The 27,362-nt window shown below is 41.2% G+C and overlaps 1 protein-coding gene across 2 annotated transcripts in view; it reads left to right on the top strand.

Annotated features, from left to right (window-relative positions):
- Positions 1–27,362, top strand: part of TM7SF3 (transmembrane 7 superfamily member 3) — a 47,274-nt gene that overhangs the window by 15,622 nt on the left and 4,290 nt on the right. Inside the window, exons 3-11 of one of the 2 annotated variants that reach the window (XM_023209028.2) lie at positions 3,237–3,387; positions 5,749–5,869; positions 7,163–7,334; positions 11,704–11,881; positions 19,380–19,466; positions 21,882–21,962; positions 22,590–22,742; positions 26,255–26,352; positions 26,944–27,106. In XM_023209028.2, coding sequence (XP_023064796.1) covers positions 3,237–3,387; positions 5,749–5,869; positions 7,163–7,334; positions 11,704–11,881; positions 19,380–19,466; positions 21,882–21,962; positions 22,590–22,742; positions 26,255–26,352; positions 26,944–27,106 — 1,204 coding nt within the window. The remainder of the gene's footprint in view (positions 1–3,236; positions 3,388–5,748; positions 5,870–7,162; positions 7,335–11,703; positions 11,882–19,379; positions 19,467–21,881; positions 21,963–22,589; positions 22,743–26,254; positions 26,353–26,943; positions 27,107–27,362) is intronic. The other variant, XM_023209030.2, reaches the window with a different exon arrangement.

Here is a 27,362-nt window from a genome sequence, read left to right as displayed (position 1 = left end):
CCTGTGCCAAATGTTACCACTATGCAGGCAAGTTTTTTTCGTGATTTCCCACCTTTTCATTTTCTTACTTTAGTGGGGCCTTAGTAATTTTTACCTGAGAATATACGTTTTAATGGATTTTCATTGTTGTTTAGCTATAAAATTGAACTTTACCAAGAACCCTATAATATCAACTTTATTCTTTGGACTCTGTCATGCAAACAACAAAAAAATTATAGTGCTCAGTTCATCCAGCCCTGTGCTATGCCTCCAGCAGTGTTAAGGACTTTATTATAGATACCATCACTAAACCCCTTAACCTCAACCTCAGCTTTAAAAAGTTTTTAAAATTCCCTGGGTTAGCTTAAGCTATGAAGGATCTGCCATTTATGTAATCTTTTACACATCTATATTTAGTCTCTATGATGCCCTAGACCAATACATGCATTTCACTTTGTATGAAGTTATACTTCATTTTATTTGTCCTAAGCCTATCTTATAATATTCTGGAATTTGGTAAACAAATCTGTCTTAATCCAATTCATATGTAATTTTTAAAAATTTTTATTTTTATTTTTTTAGAGATAGGATCTCGCTTTATCACCCAGGCCGGAATGTGGTTGTGTGATCATGGCTTAAATTCCTGGCCTTAAGTGATCCTGGAACTACTGGCACGTGTCACCACATTTGCTAATTTTTAACATTTTTTTTGTAGAGATGGGGTTTTGCTATGTTGCCCAGGCTGGTCTTGAACTCCTGGCCTCAAGTGATCCTCCTGCCTGGGCATCCCAAAGTGCTGGGATTACAGGCATGAACCACTGCACCCCAGCCTATGTATAATAGTATAGGCATTGGTCACACTATCTTTCTTACTATTGTATTTTTTTATTCCTGCCTTCTTGCCCCTACCATAGAGATTTTGAAATTGTGTGCATGTGGTTGTGCATGTGTATGCGTGTGTGTTGTGGGGGTGTAGGGGGGTAGTTAATAGACTGGAAATGGAAGAGTTCAACTGAGGAAAAAAGGAAAGGAATAAATAGTATTAATTACAAGAGATACCAATGTCACGCATACGTTGAATTTGCCCAAGTTCTTTGCAGCTAGAGCAGAAGGTAAAGCATGTTAAATTTCATAACTTCCTTAGAAAGGAAGGAGCATGCCAGTTCCTCGGGGGAGGCAAGTTTTTTATGGCACTGAATTCAAAAGACAGCTTCCTATTCAGGCTCTTCCATAGGAGACTTAGTAAAATGGCACATAGATGAGTTCTTTCTTCTTCTTTTTTAACTAGATCCATTAAAACAATTTTTAATTGACAAACAGTATGATTTTCTTCCTAATGACATTACAGCAAGACAACATTTGGAGGAAAAGAGAGAGGATGGAGGAAATAAGGATTTATATTTGTTGAATGCCTATGTGCTATGTGCTAGGCCAGTGGTTCTTAAGCTTCTGGAGCCATAGACTGCTCAAGTCTATGGACTCAAATATAAATATATAATTTCTTGGGGCCCTTCAGAAACCCTCAGGCTCCCAGTTAGGAACCCCTGTGTTTGGTTTCCATATGATTAATTCTCATTAAAGCTCAACAAAGTAGTAGTGATACCTGTTTCTACATCTGAGGAAGCAGAGCTTGGATGAAGAGATGCCGGCATCACCAGTGAGAAAATAGACCTGGATGGCAGCATCTTGGGCCTTGATTTCTATGCAGAAGGGGTCTTAGTTGTCCTTAATTATCATTTTATTTCTTGGACTGCCTTTAGTTCCCACTGTTATATTACTTAGAATATGATGGCCAGAACTGCACATGGCTCAGGAAGTGAGTGGTCTGTGTGAAGAGAAGTACTTCTGTTTCCTGTGCCCTTCCTGATAAAATGTGGTACTTTTGGTTTTTTTGGGTCATGAGGGCAGTTGGCTCTTTGAAACTGTTGACTTGATCATTTATCAATTAATATGTGAGCCATTCTTTCTTGTGCTTATCAAATTGAAACTGCTCTGCTGCCTTTTCCTTCCCATTTCCTTTACTTTGATAGAACCTCTTGAATCTATTACCTCTTAGCTTAGCATTTTATTATTCAAAAAGCTTTCCAAGCAGATGGGAGTGGGGGATGGTAGAAAGGAAGTGTGTGAGGAAGGATTAGGAAGGGGCACAAGGAAACTTGGGGTGATGCATACATTTACTATTTTGATTGTGGTAATGGTTTCACAGGTGTCTATGTATATCAACACTTAAAAGTATACTTTATGGGTCAGATGCGGTGGCTCTTGCCTGTAATCCCACCACTTTGGGAGGCCAAGGCGGATGGATCACGAGGTCAGGAGATCAAGACCATCCTGGCTAACACGGTGAAACCCTGTCTCTGGGAAAAATACAAAAAATTAGCCGGGTGTGATGGTGGGTGCCTGTAGTCCCAGCTACTTGGGAGGCTGAGGCAGGAGAATGGTGTGAACCTGGGAGGCGGAGCTCGCAGTGAGCCGAGATTGCGCCACTGCACTCCAGCCCGGGTGATAGAGCTAGACTTCGTCTCAAAAAAAAAAAAAAAAAGTATACTTTATGTACAGTTTATAGTATGTCAGTTATAACACAATTTAAAAGGTACTTCAAAAACTGAACTCCTTGGGGCCAGATCTCATGTTTTTGTCTTAGTGGTCTTAAACACGAAGACAAAACATTATTTGACATAGTAAATCCTAATTCAAGTTAATTGAAACACTTGGGAATTTCACTGTGCATCTGCTATTCCTGGTCAAAGATTATTTTTACAGACAGAATGTTTGTGTCTTCACAAAATTCACAGTTGAAATCCTCATCCCCAGTGTGTTGTATTAGGAAGTGGAGTCTTTGGGAAGTGATGAGGTTCAACAGGAACAGGTACAAGAAGTTGTTGTATCCTGAGTCTTCAGCCTATAAGAGGGCCCTCATCAGAACCCAGCTGTGTGGGCATCCCTATCTTGAACCACCAGAGTCTAGAATTGTGAAAATAAATTTCTGTTGTTTATAACCACCTAACCTGTGGTACTTTGTTATAGCAGCCTTAACTAAGACAATCATATATTTTTCAAGAATGCTTTTTCCATGTATATGTGTGGGCATGTGGACATAGAGATGAAAAGAATTCCCTGGATATTTGGGGAAGGTTTTTTTTTTTTTCTGTTTGTTTTGAGAAGATTTGGAATAGGACATGCACGCTGGATCAGCTCGGTAATTTATATATTTTGCTTGACTTCCTATTCATGATGATGTTTCTTCTTGACTGCAGACTCTCCTTTCCAATGCCTCGGAAACAGGCACTGCCAGTGGACTGGTTTTCATCCTTAGACCGGAGCAGAGTACATACACTTGGTACTTGGGGACTTCAGGCATAGAGCCTGTACAGAATATGGCTATCCTACTCTCCTACTCAGAAAGAGGTAACCCTTCTGTCTTCTCCTCCCTCTTACTCTTTGGAATATGGAATGTGTTCATGAAACTTTAAGGAAAATGATCCTATTAAGATTGTTTGTTGCAAGTAGAATTTATGTAATCAGAAATATTTTATAGTAAGAGAATTAGCATGAGGACTGAAAGCTCAGATAGTGACTAGGAGACATGTTTATTCATTCAAAAAACATTTAGGGAGCCCTTGGAGAAGCAGTAATAGTTAAGGCAAGACATAGTCCTTAACAGTTTAGTTATTCTGAGCAGAAGCAGTAAGCTCTACGTCATGAAGAAGAATGATTTGGAGAATGGCGCGTTGTGGGTGTGGCTGCAGCTGGAGTGTGGAGGGCCTTGCATACAATTTGAGGTTTGTACTTTATTTTGAGGTAGGTTCTAAGGAGGCATAGAGTTTTTAAGCAGAGGAATGGTGTGGTCCATTTCATCTCTTAGAAAACCAATGCTAGAAGCAGTGTGGGGATGGATTGGAGAGGGCACAGCAGAGTCAGGACTCAGCACAAAATGAGAAATGAGGATCTGAACAGAGGCCATGAGAGGCAGGATGGAGAAGAGGAGCTGGATTTGAGATATCCAGAAGGTGGAATTGATAAACACAATGACTGGTGGTCACGGATTATAAGAGGGAAGCATAGGTTTCCTATTTGGGCAGCAGGGAAATAGTGATACAAAATAGGTGTGGGAACAGGATTATGGTGGTGCTGGGTGTTTTGGGAGGTGGGACGGAGTAGATGATAACTTCAGTTTGGGACACAACCTGAGATGCTTGTAGGACATTTGGATGGAAATGCACTATAGGTAATTTAAATAAGGGCCTAGAGTGGAGGGGTGAGATTAGATTCCCAACTAAATAGCTGTTATTAAAAGCCGTGGCAGTGAATGAGATTATCCAGGCATGCACTTGGATATTTAGGGCAAAAATCATAGCAAATACTTTCATAGTGCCTACTGTGTGTCAGCCACTGTTTCTGGCAGATAATAACTGCTGAGGAATAAGCACAAGACTGTGTAGTAGTCAAGAAGGTAGGCAGAGAGCCTGGAGGTTCTGCCTTTAAAAGGGAGCAGGCCGGGCATGGTGGCTCACACCTGTAATCCTGTAATCCCAGCACTTTGGGAGGCTGAAGCTGGTGGATCACCTGAGGTCACGAGTTTGAGACTAGCCTGGCCAACATGGTGAAACCCTATCTCTACTAAAAAATACAAAAATTAGCCAGGTGTGGTGGCAGGTGCCTGTAATCCCAGGTACTCAGGAGGCTGCGGCAGGAGAGTTGCTTGAACCCGGTAGGTGGAGGTTGTAGTGAGCTGAGATTGCACCACTTCACTCCAGCCTGGGTGACAGACCGAGACTCCATCTCAAAAAAAAAAAAAAAAAACAAACAAAAACGGAAGTGTTAAGTTATACTCTACAGAGAGGTCAAGAGAACTGACTGAAGGTGTCCATATGCTAGAGCAAGTAGGAGTCAGTGGTGGCCCTTTACGAGAGTCACTTTAGTGGCACAACAGGGATGGAGGAGTGAAGGTGAGGTGAATAAATTTAGACTACTCTTAAAGCTTGGGGGTAAAGGGAAGGAGAGGCAGCACTAATTAGGAAAGGAGGTAGAATCCAGAAGATTACTGGAGTAGTAGATAGGAAATGTTAGCTGTAACAAAAGGCTAATTACCTGATAAGAAACCATAGACTTAATTAAGGCTCTCATCAAGGGCAGTGTACACAGAAAAATTATGAACAGAGGAGCTTCAGCTGGCATACATACCATTTGTGGTGTGGTAAAGATCCATAAATGCAGAAAAAGGAGAGTATGAAAGAGCATAGAATTTGGAGGAAGATTCCAACATGATATTGAAACTTACATACACACTGTGTATCTGCATTCCAAACCTGGCCAGAAGTAGTCAACCAATAGCCAATCTTTTTAACTCTAGACTAGAGGTTGGCAAACTACAGACCATGAGCCAGATCCAGCCTGCTGCCTGTTTTTATACTTTTAAAGTTTTACTGAAACACAGCTATGCCTCTTCCTGTACGTATTGCCTGTGGCTGCTTTCTTGCCACAAGGACAGGGGTGGGTAGTTACTGCAGAGACCATCAGACTGACAAAGCCTAAAATACTATCAGGCCTTTTACAGAAAATGTTTGCTGTGCCCTGCTCTAGGGCCCTGAACCTCAGTTAACTCTACCCTCTTTAACCTCAGTTCATGAAATAGTATAAGACTAGTAGCTCTACATTTATATTTAACTTCTATTTGGAAAGTTCTTCTAAGGTAGAGTTCTGTTTTTCTGAGTATGATTTGGATATGTAAGAATTGTTTGTTTAGTAATTTCCCTATTTCTTATCCAGATCCTATCCCTGGAGGCTGTAATTTGGAGTTTGATTTAGATATTGATCCCAACATTTACTTGGAGTATAATTTCTTTGAAACAACTATCAAGTTTGCCCCGGCAAACCTAGGCTATGCGAGGTATGTCTGTCTGCCATCTCTGAGAAATGCTTTTAGAACATACATGACGACAGTTGTGTAGATTTGACCAGCTCTCTCAAGTCCCTAGTTCTCTGTAGTAAAATTGAATTCTTTAATTTTTGGGGGTAATTGATGTAATTTAAACTTCATTATTAATATTTGGGCTGTCATTTACAGTTAATATTTTCCCACTTCGTTCTTGTGAACTCTTTTTATTTGAAGAGCCAGATGTGAGTCTGTTATGAGCTTGAAAGTACATCCTGGTTTTTATAAAGCACTTTAAATATAGATAGCACTCAGTAGCCCTGAAACATCCTTATATTTTTATAAAGATTCATTGTTTTAATGAAAGCTCTGCCTCAGTTTCTGCTTTAATAGTAATGATAGCTAACATTTGAGAACACTTGAATGCTTCCTGTGCATTGTCCATGGTGCTGAGTGTTGTTATGTAGGGCGATTGCTGTTATTTTACAGAAAGGTTCCCTAGGGGTTATGGAGGTTAAGCGACTTGCTAACAAATAACAAATCTGGTATATTCTTTTCTTTCTTTTTTTTTTTTTTAAATCAGAGATGAGGTCTTTCTATGTTGCCCTGGCTGGTCTTGAACTTCTTAGCTCAAGCAATCCTCCTGCCTCAGCCTCCCAAAGTGCTGGGATTACAGGCATAAGCCACTGCACCCAGCTTTTTTTTTTTTTTTTTTAATTTTTTTTGTCTCCCCAAAGCTGTAGTATTACTCTAGGCCTGACTGTTATCAGAATCCAGTGATGTAATCACCCTTGCCTGTTGGTGTTCATCTTAGTTTGTGGTGCTGTAACAAAGTAGCACAGACTGGGTGGCTTATAAACTTCTTTCTCACAGTTGTAGAGGGTAGAAGTCCGCGATCAGGATGCCAGCACAGTCGAGTTCTGGTGAAGGTTCTCGTCCAGGTTACAGACTGCTGGGTTGTCATTGTGTCCACACATGACAGAAAGAAGGCTAGAGGGCTCTCTGGGATCTCCTTTATGAGGGCAGTAATTCTATTCATTAGGGCTTCACCTTCATGACCTAATTGCCTCCTAATATCATCACACTGGGAGTGAGGATCTCAGCATATTAATTTTGGGGAGACACAAACATTCAGTCCATAACAGTGCGTTACTTTTCTTCAGAATACCAATTGTTGCCACTGCAAAAAGTGAACTGTTAAATTGTAATTATTGTTGCAAGTGTTTGAAATTAGGGCTCTTGGTTCCTTTTTATAGATGGGACTTGCACCACAAGAGATTGATGTCTCATTTTGTTGGTTGACTTTAGAGGTGTAGATCCCCCGCCATGTGACACTGGGATGGACCAGGACTCCAGGTGGAGGTTGCAGTATGATGTCTATCAGTATTTTCTGCCTGAGAATGACCTCACTGAGGAGCTGTTGCTGAAGCATCTGCAGAGGATGGTCAGCGTGCCCCAGGTGAAGGCCAATGCTCTCAAGGTAAATCTGAGTCCCATGATTTGTGTGGCTGGATTGTGACACCTGTGTCAGAGTTGAGACAGGGAGAAGCTACCAGGATCTTATTTCTTTACTCTTTCTCCTTTACTGGGGACACTCACTTTTTTCTCTTTTATTTTGTTATCATCTTGGGAGTCTTTGCTGGTGATACCTCAAAATGATGTTGGCCTTTGAGGAGATGCATGTAAATTATGTTAAGTTTTAGTTGCAGCCACATCTGTGACTTGGTAATCTGAAATGTGAATGGAAGGAGGTGGTAATTTTCTATGTACTCCCACGACTATTGGGTAAACATTTTTGGCAAGTATGAAGATTACATTGTTTTGAGAAAAAAATAATGAGAAACTGCTTAAGAATACACACATTGGCATTCATATTTGAACCCAAACTCAGAGTCTCTAACTTGGAGCAAAATTCTTCTCTGAGCTTTTGAATCCATGGACCAGTGGCATTGGCATCACTGGGGAGTTTGGGAGAATTGTAATTCTTAAGCTCCACCCTGGAACTACTGAATTAGAATTTGCATTTTATAAGATCCCTCCGGTGATTCTGGCTGGGTGCAGTGGCTCACGCCTGTAATCCCAGCACTTTGGGAGGCCGAGGTGAGTGGATCACCTGAGGTGAGGAGTTCGAGACCAGCCTGTCTAACATGGTGAAACCCTTTCTCTACTGAAAATGCAAAAATTAGCCAGGCATGTTGGTAGATGCCTGTAATACCAGCTACTCGGGAGGCAGAAGCAGGAGAATCATTTGAATCCAGGAGGTGGAGGTTGCAGTGAGCCCAGATCATGCTGTTGCACTCCAGCCTGGGCGACAAGAGTGAAACTCCATCTCAAAAAAAGAAATAAAAAAATATGTCTCAGGTGATTCTTATGCATATTAAATTTTGAGACTCACTGCAATAGATCATTTTTGTGGAGGGCAGGATTTTATCTTTATGTCTTGAAAAGTGCCTAATAGCAATGTAATATATGAAGTCATCCTTCAGTCTAATGGTTGACGGGTGGAGTTTTTCTAGGCAGCGTCATTGTGCTTATTCACAAAATAAGAAGCTCTGTTAATAAGGTTTATTAGTTGCTTTATTAGATATGACGTACTGTTATTATTTTTATGAAGGATATAAGAACTTATATAATAGGCTCTTTTTAGGTTACTTTTTAACTTTTATTTCAAAGAATATTTTATTCCAGAATGTGGGGAAACCCTCAAAGACTAATGAGGGTATGTCAAAGATTCAGGAGCCTGTTTGAAGGGCTTACACTGCCAAATTTGGGGCAATTCAAGAATCAAGAAAAGAAAAAGATTGTGCTTGTCAGCCTTGAATAAATACAAATGAAACCTTCCTCAGTTGCCACCACTGGAGGAAACTCTTACACCAAATTACTCCAAAAATTGATAAAGGAATTTAGCCTGCCTTTTTAAAGGAGGAACTAATTCTTCCCCAGTTGGTGAGAGAAAGCTCTTTGCAGAAGAGTGCCAACTAATATATGTAGAAGGAGTAATAGAGAATTAGATGATCACCATTTTGTGACCCTCAATGAAATAAATCCAGCAAGGATCAGCAGGTGAAGGTTTTTAGGGGACAGGATGTTTCTAGGGTATCTAAGTAGCATCCTTCGATTAATTCTCATTGTAAAAGGAGAACAGCTTTAAAATGGAGTGACCTGATAGTCTCCACCTATTCCACGTGGGCAAAGCTAGTTTCACTGAGAATGGGTCAGCCTGTATTATGAGCTCATGTAGTGCAGTCTGACATTATCACCATCGCCTGTGGTATAGTCTAGCATAAAATGTCTAACCTGAGTTTAGTCCATTGGATTCCCTATTTACAGGAAGTTCACCATCGCCTGTGGTATAGTCTAGCACAAAATGTCTAATCTGAGTTTAGTCCATTGGATTCCCTATTTACAGGAAGTATGGGGGATAAAAGAATAAGTTAGACACAAGATTGTGGAATACTCTGTGAGAATACTGACCATCTCTTCTGTAGTCATTGGGTGGCTGGGAGAGAAAGGAGACAGACTGCTCTAGAGTACTGAGATTGGCCACAAACAGCATACATGGAACTTGGTTTGATCTTGGGTAAGAAGGAGAAAAGCTAGAAAAGATGTTAGGGGTCAGGAACAGTGGCACACACCTGTAATCCCAGCACTTTGGGAGGCTGAGGCAGGCAGATCGCTTGAGCTCAGGAGTTCGAGACCAGCCTGGGCAATGTAGCAAAACCTCATAGCCACTAAAAAAAAAACAAAAAGTCCTGAGTGTGGTGGTGCGTGCTTGTAGTCCCAGATGTTGAAGAGACTGAGGTGGGAGGATCACTTGAGCCTGGGAGAAGTTGCAGTGAGCTGAGATCATGCCACTGCACTCTAGCCTGGGTGACAGAGTGAGACCCTGTCTCAAAAAAAAAAAAAAGGAAAAGACATTAGGGAAAATCTGGATCATGTATTAGCTGATAAGAAATTATTCATTTTCTTAGGTGAGCTAAGGTATTGTGTTCATATAGGAGAATATTCTTGTACAGATGGTCCCTGACTTATGATGGTTTGACTTACGATCTTTTGATTTGAGTTTTGATCATTTCCTAGGCTAGCAATATGATACTCTTGCAATGCTGAGCAGTGGCTGTGAGCCATAGCTCCTGCTTAACCACATGGGTAAACAGCTAACATTCTACAGTATACTGTATTCAATAAATTACATGAGCAATTAAACACTTTATTATAAAATAGCCTTTGTGGGCTGGGCGCAGTTGCTCACGCATGTAATCCCAGTGCTTTGGGAGGCCAAGGCGGGAGGATCACAAGGTCAGGAGATGGAGACCATCCTGGCTAACATGGTGAAAACCTGTTTCTACTAAAAATACAAAAAATTAGCTGGGCGTGGTGGTGGTAGCGGGTGCCTGTAGTCCCAGCTACTCGGGAGGCTGAGGCAGGAGAATGGCGTGAACCTGGGAGGCAGAGCTTGCAGTGAGCTGAGATTGTGCCACTGCACTCCAGCCTGGGCAACAGAGCAAGACTCCATCTCAAATAATAGTAATACTAATAAAATAAGCCTTTGTGTTAGATGATTTTGTTCAACTGAGTCTGATACAAGTGTTCTGAGCACATTGAGGGTAGGCTAGGGTAAAACTGTGATGTTTGGTGGGTGAGGTATATTAAATGCATTTTGACTTTACGATGGGTTTATCCTGATGTAACCCCCTTGTCAGTCTGTACTTAGACTTACATCTGTACTGAGTACCTTGTTACTCAGAGTGTGGTAGGTGGTTGCACAGCACTGGCATCATCTGAGAGCTTTCTAGAAAAGCAGAACTGCTGGTACCACGCTGACTGAAGAATCAGATCTGCTTTTTAATAAGACTGCCCCTCTGCGATTCACAAGCACATTAAATTTGAGAAACACTGTGGTAGGACATGCACAGTGAAGTGTCATGATATCTGTAACTTACTTTCAGCAGTAAAAAAACAGAGATGGGGAGAAAGGAGTGATAGAGAAACAAATATGGTAAAATACTAACAATTGTTGATAATATACAGTGTATAGTCTATTTATTGTGTTATTCATTCAACTTTTCTGTGTGGTTTAAATTTCTCATGATAACTTGGGAGTAATATTAACAGTTTGTTGGACTTGATCAGACCTTTGCCCGGGAAACAAGTTATTGAAGGCTAAGCAGTATTTTTAAACAGTGGTACTCTGATGTAGGAGGGCTTGTAATTATTTACTCCTGAAACCCTAATATTTATTTCTCTCAAATTAGTAGGAACATAGGTATTAATGTTCTATAAAGCATTTGTTTCTTTTGTGTTATAGTTTACAGTGGAATTTCTGAAGTTAAGAACTACCACTACATAGCAAAACCTTATGTAATATTTTCTTGTTTCAGAGACTGTTAGACAAAAATAAGTGGGTACTGTGTGACATGTTAACAGACTGTCTACATTAGTCTGTGGTTAACATTGAACACATCCTTGGTGTTAGGCATTGGGCTGTACACTGAGGAAAGAGCAGTGCACAAGAGAAATACAGTTCCCATCCTTGTTTATAGTCTAGCAGAGGAGAAAAAAAAAACTTTTTTCGTTGTCCTAACTAGCATTTATACATTATTTGTATCTCATTTTCCTTAAACTATTAAAAAAAATCTTTGGAAGCATTTTGTGTAAGAGCTTGCTTACATTAGCACATACAAACCATGTAAGATGGCCTTTTGACCATATTAAATGGGTTGGTGAATATTTCAAACAAGAATTATAATTTATAAATATACCATTTAATATTACACATAGGTGGAATTATCACAGAATAGCTTTAAAAAATCCCCTAAACACTAATCATGTGTTATTTTTGGCTTCAGGTGGTTACCCTAACAGCTAATGATAAGACAAGCATTTCCTTCTCCTCCCTCCTGGGACAAGGTGTCATATACAATGTCATTGTTTGGGACCCATTTCTAAATACATCTGCTGCCTACGTTCCTGCTCACACATATGCTTGCAGCTTTGAGGCAGGAGAGGGTAGTTGTGCTTCCCTAGGTGAGTATATGGATTTAAACTTTTACAAATTCTCCTTTGGCCTTGCAGATAATGCTTTTGTCTAGTTCTCATTCATTCATTTAACACATAACCTTTTGAGCCCCTACATTATTCCGCTCTCTGCTCTAGGCACTAGGACATAGCAGTAAACAAAACAGCAAAAATACTTGTTCTCCGGGAGCTTATATTATAGTGAGGGAGATGAGACAGACAAGGTAAATTGATAAAATATGTAATACATGAGAAAATGGTAAGTGCTAAGAAGATAAATAAAGTAGGAAAGGGAGAGGACACGTGCCAGTAAGAGGAAAATTCGAGATAGATAGAATGGCCAGGGCAGTCCTTGCTGTGCCACCATGTACCTGGGTGTGGCATGTACCAGGCAGAGGGAGCAGCCAGGATGAGGGCCTGCACCTGGGAGCCTGCCTGAGGGTGTGAAGAGCTCTAGTGAGGACAGGGGTTGCAGGAGAAGGAGGAGGGCAAGGGGAGTAGAGGTGAGGCGAGAGATGCGGGGGCAGGCAGCTCGTGTGTAGCCTTGTAGATTGTAGTATGGGATTTAGCTTCTATTCTGAATGAAAGGGAAAGGCATTGGAGGGTTTTGAGCAAATGGTGCCATGATCTGACATATTTTAACGGGATCACTGGCTGCTTTTTGAGAAAAGACGGAGGCAAGAGCAGAAATGCAGATTGGTTAGGAGGCCACTGAAGTAATCCAGGGGAGAGGGAACAGTGGGTTAGGTAGAGTGGGGGCAGTGAAGGTGTTGTGAGGTGCATGCGTGTGTGTGTGTGTGTGTGTGTGTGTGTGTATTTAGCAGTTTATCTTGAAATAGTTTCTCAGAAAATATGCAAAAATAGTATGAAGAATTTCTGTATAATCTTCGTCCAGATTCCTCAAAGCTTAATGTATTAGGCAATTTGCTTTTCATTCTCTCTTCTTCTCTCTTTCTTTCTATATACAATTGACCTTTGAACAGTGTAGGGTTTGTGGGGGCTGACTCCTGTGCAGTGGAAAATCTGTGTATTACTCTTTTCTTTTTTTCTGAGACAGGGTTTCACTCCTGTCTGGAGTGCAGTGGCGTGATCTCGGCCCACTGCAACCTCTGCCTCCCAGGTTCAAATGATTCTCCTGCCTCAACCTCCCAAGTAGCTGGGATTAACAGGCACACACCGCTATGCCTCGCTAATTTTTGTATTTTTAGTAGAGTCGGGGTTTCACCATGTTGGCCAGGCTGGTCTCAAACTCCTGGCCTCAAGTGATCCACCCGCCTTAGCCTCCCAAAGTACTGGGATTATAGGCATAAGCCACCAGACCCGGCTCGTGTATAACTTTTGACTTCCACAAAACTTAACTACTTTTAGCTTAGTGTTGACCAGAGAAGCCTTATTGATAATGTAAATACTTGATTAACACGTTACATTTGTGATAGACTATAGTCTTACAATAAAATGAGCTAGAGAAAAGTAAATGTTATTAAGGAAATCGTAAGGAAGAGAAAGTATATTTACGATTCATTAAGTGAGAATGGATCATCATAAAGGCCTTCATCTTCATCGTCTTCACATTGAATAGGAAGAGGAGGAGGAAGAGGAGGGGTTGGTGTTGCTGTCTTGGGGTGGCAGAGGTGGAAGAGGAGGCAGGAGAGGCAGGCACACTCAGTGTGACTTTTACTGAAAAAACATCTGTAAGTGGACCCATGTTATTCAGGGGCCGACTGTGTATGTATAGACATGTATACACACACACAAACACACACTACTCTTTTCTTCTCTGAACCATTTGAGAGTAAGCTGCAGACATAAAGACCTTTTTGCCCTTAAATACTTCTGTATTTATATCCTTACATACCCATAGTAAATTATCAAAATTACAAAGTTAACATTGATATGGTTGTTATTTAATTCACACATTACCACATTTGCTAGTTGTTCCAATAGTGTCCTTTATAAGCAAAAAAAAAGTTTTTTTGTCTGGGTGCAGTGGCTCACGCCTGTAAGCCCAGCACATTGGGAGGTCAAGGTGAGCACATTGCTTGAGCTCCAGAGTTCAAGACCAGCCTGGGCAACATGGCGAAACTCTGTCTCTACAAAAAATACAAAAATTAGCTGGGTGCGGTGGCACATGCCTGTGGTTCCAGCTACTTGGGAGTCTAAGGTGGGAAGATCACCTGAGCCCAGGAAGGTCGAGGCTGCAGTGAGCCATGATTGTGCTCCTATACTCCAGCCTGGGCAACAGAGTGAAACCCTGTCTCCCCATCAACAAAATTAATTTTTTCCTCTCACCAGAGTTCAGTTTAGGATCCCACGTTGCGTTTAACCGATGTATCTCTTTAGACTCCTATAATCTGGAGCAAGTCTTTTTTTTTTTTTTTTTTTTAATTTTTTAAGATCCTGACCTTTTTGAGAAATACAGAATATTTAGTTTTTTAGAATGTCCTCAATTTGGGTTAATTTGATATTTCCTCATAATTAAATTTTGATTATGCTTTTTTGGCAGGAATACAAAGGAAGTGATGTGTCCTTCTCAGAAGGATCTTGTCTCTATTTATTTGTCTCTTTACTGGTGGTGACACCCTTCATAACTTGGTTAGTGGTGTCTTGCCAAGTTTTGCCACTGAAGTAACTGTTTCTTTTTTTTTCTTTTGAGACGGAGTCTTGCTCTGTTGCCCAGGCTGGAGTGCAGTGGCGCGATCTTGGCTTACTACAAGCTCCGCCTCCTGGGTTCACGCCATTCTCCTGCCTCAGCCTCCCTAGTAGCTGGGACTACAGGCGCCCGCCACTACACCCAGCTAATTTTTTTGTATTTTTAGTAGAGACAGGGTTTCACTGTGTTAGCCAGGATGGTCTCGATCTCCTGACCTCGTGATCCTCCCGTCTCGGCCTCTCGAAGTGGTGGGATTACAGGCGAGAGCCACCGTTTCCTTTTTTAAGTGTCTTTAGGGGAAATACTTCGAGTGTCAGTATATATCCCATTCTCAAACTCTCACTTGCTGGTTTTGGCATCCAGTGATCTTTGCCTGAAACATTTATTACTAGGTGGTTGCCAAATGGTGTTTTTCTAATGTATCACTCCTTCTATGTTTATTTGTTGCCATTCTACTCTAAGGAAGAGTTTTCCTTCCCCTCCCATTTATTTATCCATGTATTTATTTTAAGCCTGGACCCGTAGATTCCTATTTTATTCTCTGGATGAAATCCTTTACTGTCATTTATTTTCACATTCAAATTGTCCTAGATTTGGCTCATGAGTGGCTGGATATGTTTGGAGTACAGTGTACTGATGGATTGGATGAGGGGTTTGAGAGAAAGAGGTGTAAAGGACTTTGTAGTTTTTGGCCTGAGCAACTGGAGAGAGAGAGCAACCATTCACTGAGGTGGGAAGGACTGTTGGAGGAGAAGGTTGGGAGGATACATTGAGAGTTCAGTTTTGGACAAGTTCAGTTTGAGAACCCTATTGAACATTTATGTGCAGATGTTTAACTGATGGTTGAGTATATATATATAAGCCTGGAATTCAGAGGAAACTCTTAGCCGGAGAGCATCTTGGAAGTCTTCAGACTGAATATATGGCATTTAAAGCCTCATGCTAGATGGTGGTATCTATAAAGGGGTGGCAGAGGTGGAAGGGGAGGCAAGAGAGGCAGGCACACTCAGTGTGACTTAGAGAAAAGGGAGGGGTCTGAGGACTGAGCCCTGGGTGCTCCAGTGTTTAGAGCTCAGGAAATTGAAGATCCTGCCAGTGGGCTAAACCAGATTGGTAAAAGGAAAATGATGTTTGTTGAAGCCAAGGGGAGATAGTATTGCACGAAAGACAGAGCGATCAACTTTGCGGATGCTGCTGATAGGTCAGCTAAGAAAGAGACTGAAAATGACCCTTGGATTTAGCAACATGGAGGCCATTGGTACCAGTGAGAGCTGTTGCAGTGGAGAGGTGGGGTGGGCGCCTGACAGGAGCATGTTCAAGAACAAATGGGAGCTAGGAGCACAGAAATTGGAGAAAGTTCAAGTAGCTCTTTCAAGGAGCTTTGCTCTAAAGAAGAAAGTCTATTAGTTGTGTTCAAGCCAGAGATTATGGTTCTCTCCCTCTGCTAGAGCCATACCCCACTGTTAAAGAAAAAAAAAATCAGTGACACTAGTTAAACCTTCCATAGTGAGGAAGATTTTATTCAAGGTAGGGGGTAGTATTACAATAGGCACAGGGACCACTGTGATGGAATTTTGCAGTGGGGAAGAGAGATTGGGCTCAACTCTTGAGTACTACACGGGCTAGTGGGAATTTGTAGCCAAGGAGCAGGGTGGGAGTCAGTGGATGGAAAATTTCTAAGGGGAAACATGAGGGGCAAGGGGGCATTCTGTCTGCACTGACCTGAGGGGATTCTTACTGAAGACAGACCAGGGTGGTCAGACATTACCTGGGGGATGGATGGTGGAGGATGAAGAACTCGATTAGATATCGAGGGTGATTTGATATCAAGCATAGGGGATTTTTGCTAAGCTGGCTTATCAGAGTTCTTGCTGAAGCTGGATTTTACAAAGATGTGCGCAGATGGGCCTAGGAGGGGGTTCAGGAGACTGACTGAAATTTAGCCAAGCAAAGACTCTTTGTCACCACTCAGTCTTCCACGCTAGACAATCTTCCACTCAAGATCCTTGAGGGATACAACGCAAGAGACCTAGGCAGATATAAGTTTGTGTATATGTATATATATGTGTGTGTGTGTGTGTGTGTGTGTGTGTATTTTTTTTTTTTTTTTTTTTTTTGAGAGAGTCTCACTCTTGTCACCCAGGCTGGAGTACAGTGGCATGATCTTGGCTCACTGCAACCACCGCCTCCTAGGTTCAAGTAATTCTCATGCCTCAGCCTCCAGAGTATCTGGGATTATAGGCGTGCACCACCATGCCCTGCTAATTTTTTGCATTTTTAGTAGAGACCTGACCAACCATGTTGGCCAGGTTGGTCTTGAACTCCTGACCTCAGGTGATCTGCCCTTGGCCTCCCAAAGTCCTGGGACTACAGGTGTGTGCCACCTCACTTGGCTAATTTTTCTATTTTTAGTTGAGACAGGATTTTACCATGTTGGCCAGGCTGGTCTTGAACTCCTGGACTCAAGTGATCCACCCGCCTCAGCCTCCCAAAGTGCTGGGATTACAGGTGTGAGCCAGTGTGCCTGGCCCTGTATTTTTAACCCATGAACTGAAGTATGTCTCGGCTCCCCCATTTCTTTCCCTTGAACCCTTCATACAAAAGCCCTTTCTAAATAGAAAGCCACCCAGGCCTGTCTCTCTCTTAGGCTTAGGAGACAGAGAGCTCTGAGCCAGTTGTTCTTCCCGCCCAAAGCTGAACCTTCCTAGTGATGTTGGTTCTATTTTTACTCTCATTTTCACAATTGATGAGTACTTGGGTGCTTTTCCTGAGCTTGGAGTAGGAAGGCTATATCCATATTGCCTCCTAACTAAAACCTTGCCCTGTGGTTCATAACCCTTAGCAATACTGTCATAGTTAAAGACACTTTAACCTTTGACTTGCTCCTGTCCTAGTCTATTCACTCCTTTCGTTCCCCAAAGTGACTGCCTGTTTTGTGTCTTATTTTATCGTAGATTCTGCTTCTGATGAAACCTTCCATACCCTCTCATTTTACTTGTATAATTGTTTCTCTCCTTCCTTCCTGGTATTGTGATAAGGGATTTAGTTCCCCTGTAATGTTATGAAAGAGTATCTAACTGTGTCTTAGTTTTTATTGGGTTGGAAGACCTTGCTGTCTTGGTGATTATACTTGCTGAAGAGTTCCACGGGATTTTCGTTTGAGAAAATCATCCCAGCGAATTTAATGGTTTTGGTGTAAAAATTAAATTCTAGAACCATAGTTAACCACAGGTCTGAAATAAACACAATGTGGTGTTTTTTATCTTTTGTTTAATGTTTCTGGGTTTTTGTTTGTTTGTTTGTTTTTTGTTTTTTGAGATGGAGTCTGGCTGCGACACCCAGGCTGGAGTGCAGTGGCCTGATCTTGGCTCACTGCAACCTCTGCTTCCCGGGTTCAAGCAATTCTCCTGCCTCGGCCTCTGGAGTAGCTGGGACTACAGGCATGTGTCACCAGGCCTGGCTAATTTTTGTGTTTTTGGAAGAGATGGGGGGTCTCACCATGTTGGCCAGGCTGGTCTCCTGACCTCAAGTGATCGCCCACCTCGGCCTCCCAAAGTGCTGGGATTACAGGTGTGAGCCACTGCGTGCAGCCATCGTTTAATCTTTCTTACAGGCTCCTTATTCTCAGAAAAGCTGATATGTAGGCATATACTATCCCCTGTGACTTCTGCTCTTCTGTCTTGTGTTTCTTATTTTACTGTATGTCTTCATGGTTTCTCCATTCTGAACACTCTTAGGCATTTTATGTATTTTGATTTGTAGCAACCTTGTTATATTTTAGCATGAGATTGTATAGATGTTTTGGTTTTTCATTCAGGGTTTTCTTGCATTTATCTCTCAGGAGTCATGATGGTGGGTGATGAATTTAGTGAGCATATTTTTCTCTTCAGTAAACTAAATGATACCATGCTTCATCATTGGTTGTAATGCAACATTTTTCTCCAAGGCAATATATATAATTGAGAAGACTGGTAGTAGTTTGTGTGTGTGTGACTTATACATGTAATACATGTTTTTAAATTGTGCGTTTCGGTTTAAATTTTTTATTGTGAAAAACTTCAGCGAACCTCCATATACCAGTTATCCAGCCTTAACAATTTTGATTTATGGCCATTGTCTTGTTTCAGCTGTGCTCTACCTGCTTCTCTGCCTCTCCACCTCATCACCCTCCTTTATCACTTGATAATTTTAAAGCAAATCCCTGGTCATCATGTTACTCACAAATATTTCAGTATGTATACTTTAAAGATAAGCACTTAAAAAATAGAACCAGTGTCATTAACATAATTTTCATTTTAAAATATTGAAAATATTTCATTAATAGCATCAAATTAACAGCTAGAATTTGCTTCTGGAGTCATCTCAATTGTTTTCCACAGTTTGTTTGAATCGGGTTTCAGATGAGATGTATACATAGTATTTAGTTGATGTGTCTTTTAAACCTCTTTTAACCTGTATTTTCCCTCCATCTCCCCCACCGCCTCCTCCCCACTCCCTGCCACCTTTTGTCCATGCAGTTTATTTGTTGAAGAAACAGGATTATTTGTTTTAGGAACACTCCCTCTCTGTTTCTCTCCACTCTACCCAGGATATGTCATAGGAAGTGTTCCATACCTCTTTCAGCAAGCATATATTGTCTGGATTCTCTGTTTGTTATAGCAGCAGTTGTTGATACTGATTGTCTACATAGGTTCATTCATTAGGGGTGGCAAGAGTATTTTAAAGATAAATTTGTAATATACATGTATGGGATAAATTATGTCAGTTCACTTAGCTTTTTGATGAAGGCGTTCTATAAATATTAATACAAAGTATCAAATTGGATGTATTATCCACTAAATTTTCATTATTTTGTAGGAAGAGTGTCTTCCAAAGTGTTCTTCACTCTTTTTGCCCTGCTTGGTTTCTTCATTTGTTTCTTTGGACACAGATTCTGGAAAACAGGTATTATGTCCAATGTAGTTGCTGTTTCCATTTTGCGGTCTTTTCTCTTTAATGTTGCTGGGGAATGACCTGTGAGGAGAGTAAGCACTTACTTATCTCTTTTATCTTCATAGATTTGTAGCTGGGGTCTGTAGTCATGAGTCTACTGAGTTGTACTGCATTTTTATTTTTTTCTCTTCTCCCTACAGCGGAGTATAACCTTCTCATTAACAGGGGAATACAATTATGCAGTGAATTTTATCAGCTGCTAGATCTGTTAGTTGACTAAAGATAACCGAGATTAGACATTGGTTGTCAGGGCCAGGCTCAGTGGCTCATGCCTGTAATCCCAGCACTTTGGGAAACTGAGGTGAGAGGACTATGTGAGGCCAGGAGTTTGAGACCGGTCTAGGCAACATAGTGAGATGCCTTCTCTACCAAAAAAAGAAAAGTTGGGGCTGGGTGTGGTGGCTCACACCTGTAATCCCAGCACTTTGGGAGGCTGAGGCAGGCAGATTACTTGAGTTCAGGAGTTTGAGACCAACCTGGGTAACTCGGTGAGACCCTGTCTCTCCCAAAAATACAAAAAAATAGCCAGGCTTGATGGTGTGTGCCTGTAGTCCCTGCTACATGGGGAGGCTGAGGTGGGAGGATTGCTTGAGCCTGGGAGGTGGAGGTTGCAGTGAGCCAAGATGGTGCCACTGCACTCCAGCGTGGATGACAGAGTGAGATCCTGTCTCCAAAAAAAAAAAAAGGTTGGTTGTCTTTGTAAAAATATGTGTGGATTGTGGTGATGGCAATTGACTTGGTTTCGCACAAATCAGGCTATGGGGCTGCAGTGTACAGTGAGTTTGAAATGTCTGCTCAGACCTGAGAGATTCAGATGCCAAAGGCAACGCCAGCAACTACATCTGTGAAACACATTGAAGAACATGCTCACTGAATTGGTTTGAATGATTTGGGCTGCCTTTTATATAAGTGATGTTTTTGGTTACTAAAAAATCCTTATTTAATCAACAAGATGTATAACTGAGAATCAAGGTAGCTCAACTGTAATCCTGATCTAATAAAGCTCTTTAAACTTGTGTCAAATTGTTTGAAATAGCAACTCCTTTCCTGCTGTTATGACACTGTTTTTTATTAATTGGGAAGAGAGTATTGTGAAGAATATATAGTATCTCAACATGTAGATTGATTCTGTAACAAAGAACTTAGTTACTAAGCTGTGGTCTCAAAGTTATCACTAGCTTTTTTTTTTTCTTTTTGAAGAGATGGAGTCTCACTGTGTCTCCTAGGCTGGAGTGCAGTGTAGTGGCTGTTTACAGGTACAATCATAGTGCATTACAGCCTCAAATTCCTAGCCTCAAGTGATCCTCCCACTTCAGCCTCCCAAGTAGTTGAGACTGCAGGCACAAGCCACCATGCCCCACTCTGGGTTTTTTTGATATATTAATATGTATCATTTTATATTTATTGAAGCTGAGATACAGTACAAGTATTACCAAGAACAACTGTGAAGAATTTAAGAAAATAGGTAGAGCTATGGCCTCCATGATCAGGATTAGGCTTATTTGTGGGAACAAAGTTATCTGTATGCTTGCATTACCAGCTGTTTTAATGGATAAAGGTAATGATTGATCATTCTAAACAGGATAGGATGAATTAAAAGAAGATATAAAAGTTATATTTTGCTTTGGAGCAGTTTGGGTTTCTTTTACCTTTTACGTTTTATTTCTGCTTACAAAATTATTAAAATGTAGTGTATAATTTCTTTTTTTTTTGAGATGGAGTCTCACTCTGTCACCCAGGCTGGAGTGCTGTGGCCGGATCTCAGCTCACTGCAAGCTCCGCCTCCCGGGTTCACGCCATTCTCCTGCCTCAGCCTCCCGGGTAGCTGGGACTACAGGCGCCGCCACCTCGCCCAGCTAGTTTTTTGTATTTTTTAGTAGAGACGGGGTTTCACCGTGTTAGCCAGGATGGTCTCGATCTCCTGACCTCGTGATCCGCCCGTCTCGGCCTCCCAAAGTGCTGGGATTACAGGCTTGAGCCACCACGCCCGGCCGTAGTGTATAATTTCATATCAGACACACGTGACAAAGTGTTATTCTTGTTTTAAGCAGAAAAAATAAATATATTAAAATGAGCTATGAAATGAACAAATAACCATTTAACAGTGGAAACTGACCTATATACAAGAAAGTGTATCCTGTAGTTAGTACTTTAATATTGTATCTATTTAATAATAACTACTCCCATGACTGCTGAATTTCTTCTGCCTTTCAGATGCTTTTTTTCCTCTGAATGCTGTAACATGTAAATTCCAGGAACTTAAGCATGTATTTGTAGATTAACTATTTAAATTGCACTGTAAAAAGGGTGCCTAACCATAGCTTTTGTTGTTTTGCTTTTTTCCTTTCCTGGTGGTTTGCCACTTAGAATTATTCTTCATAGGCTTTATCATCATGGGATTCTTCTTTTACATACTGATTACAAGACTGACACCTATCAAGTATGATGGTAAGTGAAAATTACATAGTTTAACTGGGTATTCAAGAAGGCAGGTGCTGTGTTTTACTTTACCTTTCCTTCTACAGTTTGGCCTGTATTGTGTGTGACAGCCTGTTAAGTGTATAAAATAACGGTCCACCTAGGCTCTGGACACCTTTTCTGAACTACTCATTCAGACCTTCTGGGTTTTTAATCTATATCGTGAATTCCTTGGTACTTAGGGAAAGGAAGATCCATATTGATTATAGACCTGTGTTCTGGCTATGTGATATGTTGAAGATATGAGATGTATAGCAAGCAAAATGTTGAGGTTTTCTTTACCTGAAAACAGACACCCCCCTACCCCATTACATGTAACAGAATGCTTGTCACCTTTTCCTTCTCAATCCCAATTTATTAACAAGCCAAGCCTGTCACTGGTCCTGTGAGGTTTAGCTCCCTGGCTAATTTCCTTGTCTCAGCCCAGACCCCTCCCTAGAGAGGGTTGCTCAATGCTGGCTTCATGGCGCCACTGAAGAGCCCTCAGTGCCTGACCTACAGAAAGCTGAAGCTGGCGTTGGTAATGGTATTGTATGTCTAAGGCACGCAGTTGGAAGTACTGCCGGTGATCCAGCAGTTCATCCTCTCTCTGTACAGTGCATCTGATTCTGACAGCTGTCGCTGGAAGCGTCGGTGGAATGTTCTTGGTAGCTGTGTGGTGGCGATTTGGAATCCTCTCGATCTGCATGCTCTGTGTTGGACTAGTGCTGGGGTTCCTCATCTCATCAGTGACTTTCTTTACTCCACTGGGTAAGCGATAAGTAACCGACGTTTTGTGTGTTTGAGTCACTGTTTGAATACTGCCTCATTGGATTTGCATCCTGGAGTGGCGTTGCATGTCAATGCTGCTGCTGTGGAGTTCTGCAAATGCATTGATGGTGTGACACTTTCAGACAGCACCCGTACCAGTAAAAGTCCCTCCTTCCTCAAAGGCACATTAGATGAAATATAGAATGTCTTTAGAGGTAGCTTTGTAGCTATTTGTTGTGTTAAGGGGTGTGTGTTTATTAGAAATCATGGAGGTAAAGGGGCTCTGCTCTGATGGCAGCTGAGTTGGGGAACCTGGTACTTTGTTTCTGGTCTTGTACCCTCAACTTCCACTCCCACTCTTTGCCAAACCCCAGGTGTCCCTGAGGTACTTAACCACCCTGGGGCAGTAGCACAGGGATGGTTCTGGGGCTTTTCGGTGTTTTTTTAAAAAGTAATTCAATTGCTATCAGTTTTTAAAATCTGGTTAACTTATAAGTTAACTTTCTTTGCCATTGTTTAATAATTTACATTTCCTGATTGTTGTCAAAAACAAACAAAGTATCTGCACTCAAAAGTAATCTATTTGGCTGTTTCCTTTCTGTGACAGTGTTCTTAAAACACTAGAATAAAGTTGATGGGACTTTAGATATAAAAATAGCCATTTCATGAGGCTGTCAACTCTATAGAGAATGCAGGATATAATGGAGTACCAGTCATGTGTCCCTTATCTCCCTGAAGATTTTGTTTTTCTAAGACCACAGAGAATTGACAACCTGTGTTTACTGTCTAAAGCCCTTTGTTCTGACTTTAGCAAACCTAGAGGCAAGCATATTCCTTCTGGCCCTGCTACAGGTAGCCTTTTATCTGGATAGTCTGATGAAAAGCAGTGTTGTGTAGGCTCGGCTAAATGACAGATTCACATGGGGATGTTTTGGAAAATACAGATTCAAGGCTATACCCAAGATGTGCTAAATAAGATACTACCTAATGACTGGGCATGGTGGCTCATGCCTATAATCCCAGCACTTTGGGAGACCACGTGGGAGGACTACTTGAGCTCGAGTTTGAGACCAGCCTGGGCAACATAGTGAGTCCCCATCTCTACTGGGGAAAAAAAAGAAAAATAGCCAGGTGTTGTAGTGCATGCCCGTGGGCTCAGCTACTTTGGGAGGCTGAGGCTAGAGGATTGCTTGAACCTGGGAGGTTGAGGCTGCAGTGAGCTATCATGGTGCCACTGTACTCCGGCCTGGGCAACTGAACAAGACCCTGTCTCAAAACAAAAAGACCACAAAAACCAACTATTACTTAATGGGCTTCCCCCCTTTCGTTAATTCTTAGAGGATGGAGGGATGATAGGGTAGAATTTCTATTAATTTAATGTACTTTTCATGAGTAGAATGAGCATAAATTATACAGTCAGGAAAAAACCCTCTTATGCATTCTGGCTCTGTCACTAGTTCCCTTTCTAGCTTATAACCTTGGGCAAGGTATTGAAACTTTGTTCCATCATCTGTGAAATGATCTGATAGGATAGATGTGAGGAATGAGAAAACAGAAGTAAAGAGGTCTCTTACTTTTCATCTTTATAAAAGTAGTCTAGAGCAGTTATCTCTAAACTTTTTGACATACTATTCCTATTGTTAAAAATAATTTTAGCGTATGCCCTTTATATATGTTTGTGTATGAACTATCTCATAGCTCAAGGACAGTTAGAGTGATCATCTCCTCACTGCTAGTGGGTGCAAACCCATATTTTTATTTTTTAGAGACAGGATCTCTTTATGTCACCCATGCTGGACTGCAGTGACATCATAGCTCACTGCAACCTCAAACTCCAAGGCTCAAGCCATCCTCTTACCTCAGCCTCCCAAGTAGCTGGGACTACAGGTGTGTGCTGCCATACCTGCTAATTTTTTTATTTTTAGTAGAGACAGAGTTTCACTGTTGCCTAGGGTGGTCTTAAACTGGGCTCAGGCAGCCCTCCCACCTTGGTCTCCCAAAGTGTTGGGATTACAGGCTTGAGCCACTGCACGTGGCCCACATACATACACACACACACACACACACACATGAAATATATATATATATGTGTGTATATATATATATAAATTTTTTTTTTCCCCTGAGACAAAGTCTCACTCTGTCTCTCTGGGTAGAGTGCAGTGGCGCATTCTCGGTTCACTGCACCCTCCACTTCCCGAGTTCAAGTGATTTTCCTGCCTCAGCCTGCCAAGTAGCTGGGACTACAGGTACATACTACCATGCCCAGCTGATTTTTATAGTAGAAATGGGGTTTCTTCATATTGGCCAGGCTGGTCTCAAACTCCTGACCTCAAGTGATCTGCTCGCTTCAGCCTCCCAAAGTGTTGGGATTACAGGTGTGAGCCACCATGCCTGGCCAAGAGGCCTATGCATATTTTTAAGCATAAGCATTTGAAAAATATTTGGCTGACTGCTACAATCTGATTAGATTGTTAGTTTTCACCTTATGTGGGAAGCAATGAGCTTATTCTCTGAAAGGGTCTATTCTTCATATGCATGCATCATAACTGTTTTTAATACCTAGATTTCTTGAAAGCCTTTTAAAAAAAAGCCACATATGTATTTTGTGAAGGTGAATATAGTTAAACTAGAGAATATAATCTGTAAGTTCACCTCAATGGCATGTTGCTGTTGGCTTCAGAGAATATGGAGTCTCAAGGTCCAATCCTGTAGCCTAGGGACTCCCACTCTTCCACTCTGACCTGGATATGTAGGTCTCGAGGCATGGGGCCATTTATAGATGGACTGAACGGTGGTGCCAGTGTCAGTATTAAACAGCAGTCAGGCTAGTCTTGCTTTTTAAACTTAATTTATAAAGAGGAGTTCTTATATATTTGTTCTGGGTCAGCCTAAGTTGTGCAGCATTTTAGAGTCCAGCAGCAGGAGAAGAGTTTAGGAAGAGCAGATGGTTGGTTGGTTCTTCTTTCCTGATACATGAGGAAATCACACGTCACAGTGTGCAGTGGCATGACAGGACATGCTTTGATGGTAAAAATCTGTTAAGTGGATTTGCTGTTTACATTGGGTTCATGGCTTAACTTTGAATGCCTTTTATTTATATTTTTTATTTTGCAGTATGAAATCATGAAGTCAGAAATATAGAGCTAATGGGTGATTTAGAGCTTGGAGATATAATTCAATGTCATTTTGAGGGTTAGGAAACTGAGGCTCAAGTTCATAGAGCTAGTGAATGAAAGAGCTTGGACTATTCCAGTCTCTTCTAAATGATTGTTAATAAATGTGCAGAGCATTGACCTGCTTGATTCCCCCCACCCACTTTCTAGAACACATCCTTCAAAGAAGATTGTATTGACAGTTAAATGAAGAAAATTAGAATTCATTTCTAGTTGCCAACATATTCCCTGGTTGTTACTTTAAGCCTTTGATGTATATCTGTGTTCAGATGTTCCAAGAAACTAAATCTAACTTGGTAAAGCTGTTGTTTACTTAGTTTCTTTTTGCTTTTTCAGGAAACCTAAAGATTTTTCATGATGATGGTGTATTCTGGGTCACTTTCTCTTGCATAGCTATCCTCATTCCAGTAGTTTTCATGGGCTGCCTAAGAATAGTAAGTGTTTCATCAAAAGTTAGATTTATTCATTATGTTATCCTGTGTTCAGCTGATCACTTATTTCATCATTTTGCATGTTTACTGGGGAGGGCTGTGTTATCTGTAGCAGATGATTGCTTCTAAATAGCCTTGTTATTATGAAAGCAAAGGAAATTCTATTTATGATTATCACATGCTGTTTTTTTCCCCCCCCCAATCAAACGGAGCATCACAGTCAGTATGCTTTTAAGTGGGAGGAGAGAAGGTAGTGCTTACTCTAGTACACCAACCTGATGGGTTATTAGTTTCAGCTGGCTTCAGAAGAGTGCTTCTTCCTCTAATTAAGATTTTATTTTTGAAGTTCCTTCATAGGGAAGATGTTTTCCATAGTATTTGGTAAGCTGAACTGTGTTTTAAGAACTCATATGGATGTTGAAGGTTGTTTTCAGTTTATCTTTCCAGGGAACTTCTGTTCAGCTCTGAGTGGGTCTGGGCCCTTTTCATGCCTGAGGGAGCAGATGTGATTTCCTGTGATTGAAGCCAGTGGAGGGTTAGAAGCTGTTTTTGTTCTACCATGGATGATGCCTAAACTCTTCCACTCTTCCACAGCTGAACATACTGACTTGTGGAGTCATTGGCTCCTATTCGGTGGTTTTAGCCATTGGCAGTTACTTGTCCACAAGCCTTTCCTACATCACTTTGAATGTACTCAAGAGAGCGCTCAACAAGGATTTCCACAGAGCTTTCACAAATGTGCCTTTTCAAACTAATGGTAAGACTCTTAAATCTGAAAACCAGTGTGACAGCACGGTAGGAGTCTTGACCCACCTATGCTAACCAGAGCACTTGGAGACTAAATTTAACGAAAGTCAACTGGGACAAAAGGAGGGAACACAGCATAACAATGCTGTGAGAACCCTCCGTTACGATAACTTAGGATTGTGGGAGCAAAGCATTTAAAATTTTAAGATGAAGATAAAAATCTACTAATTGAATTTCCTTAAGAAATTTCCAAGATTATTTAGGTT

This window comes from Piliocolobus tephrosceles, chromosome 10 (assembly GCF_002776525.5).
Source record: "Piliocolobus tephrosceles isolate RC106 chromosome 10, ASM277652v3, whole genome shotgun sequence".
NCBI classification, from domain to species: Eukaryota; Metazoa; Chordata; class Mammalia; order Primates; family Cercopithecidae; genus Piliocolobus; species Piliocolobus tephrosceles.
Note: the sequence above shows the minus strand (reverse complement) of the source record. Positions and strands in the feature narration are given on the sequence as shown.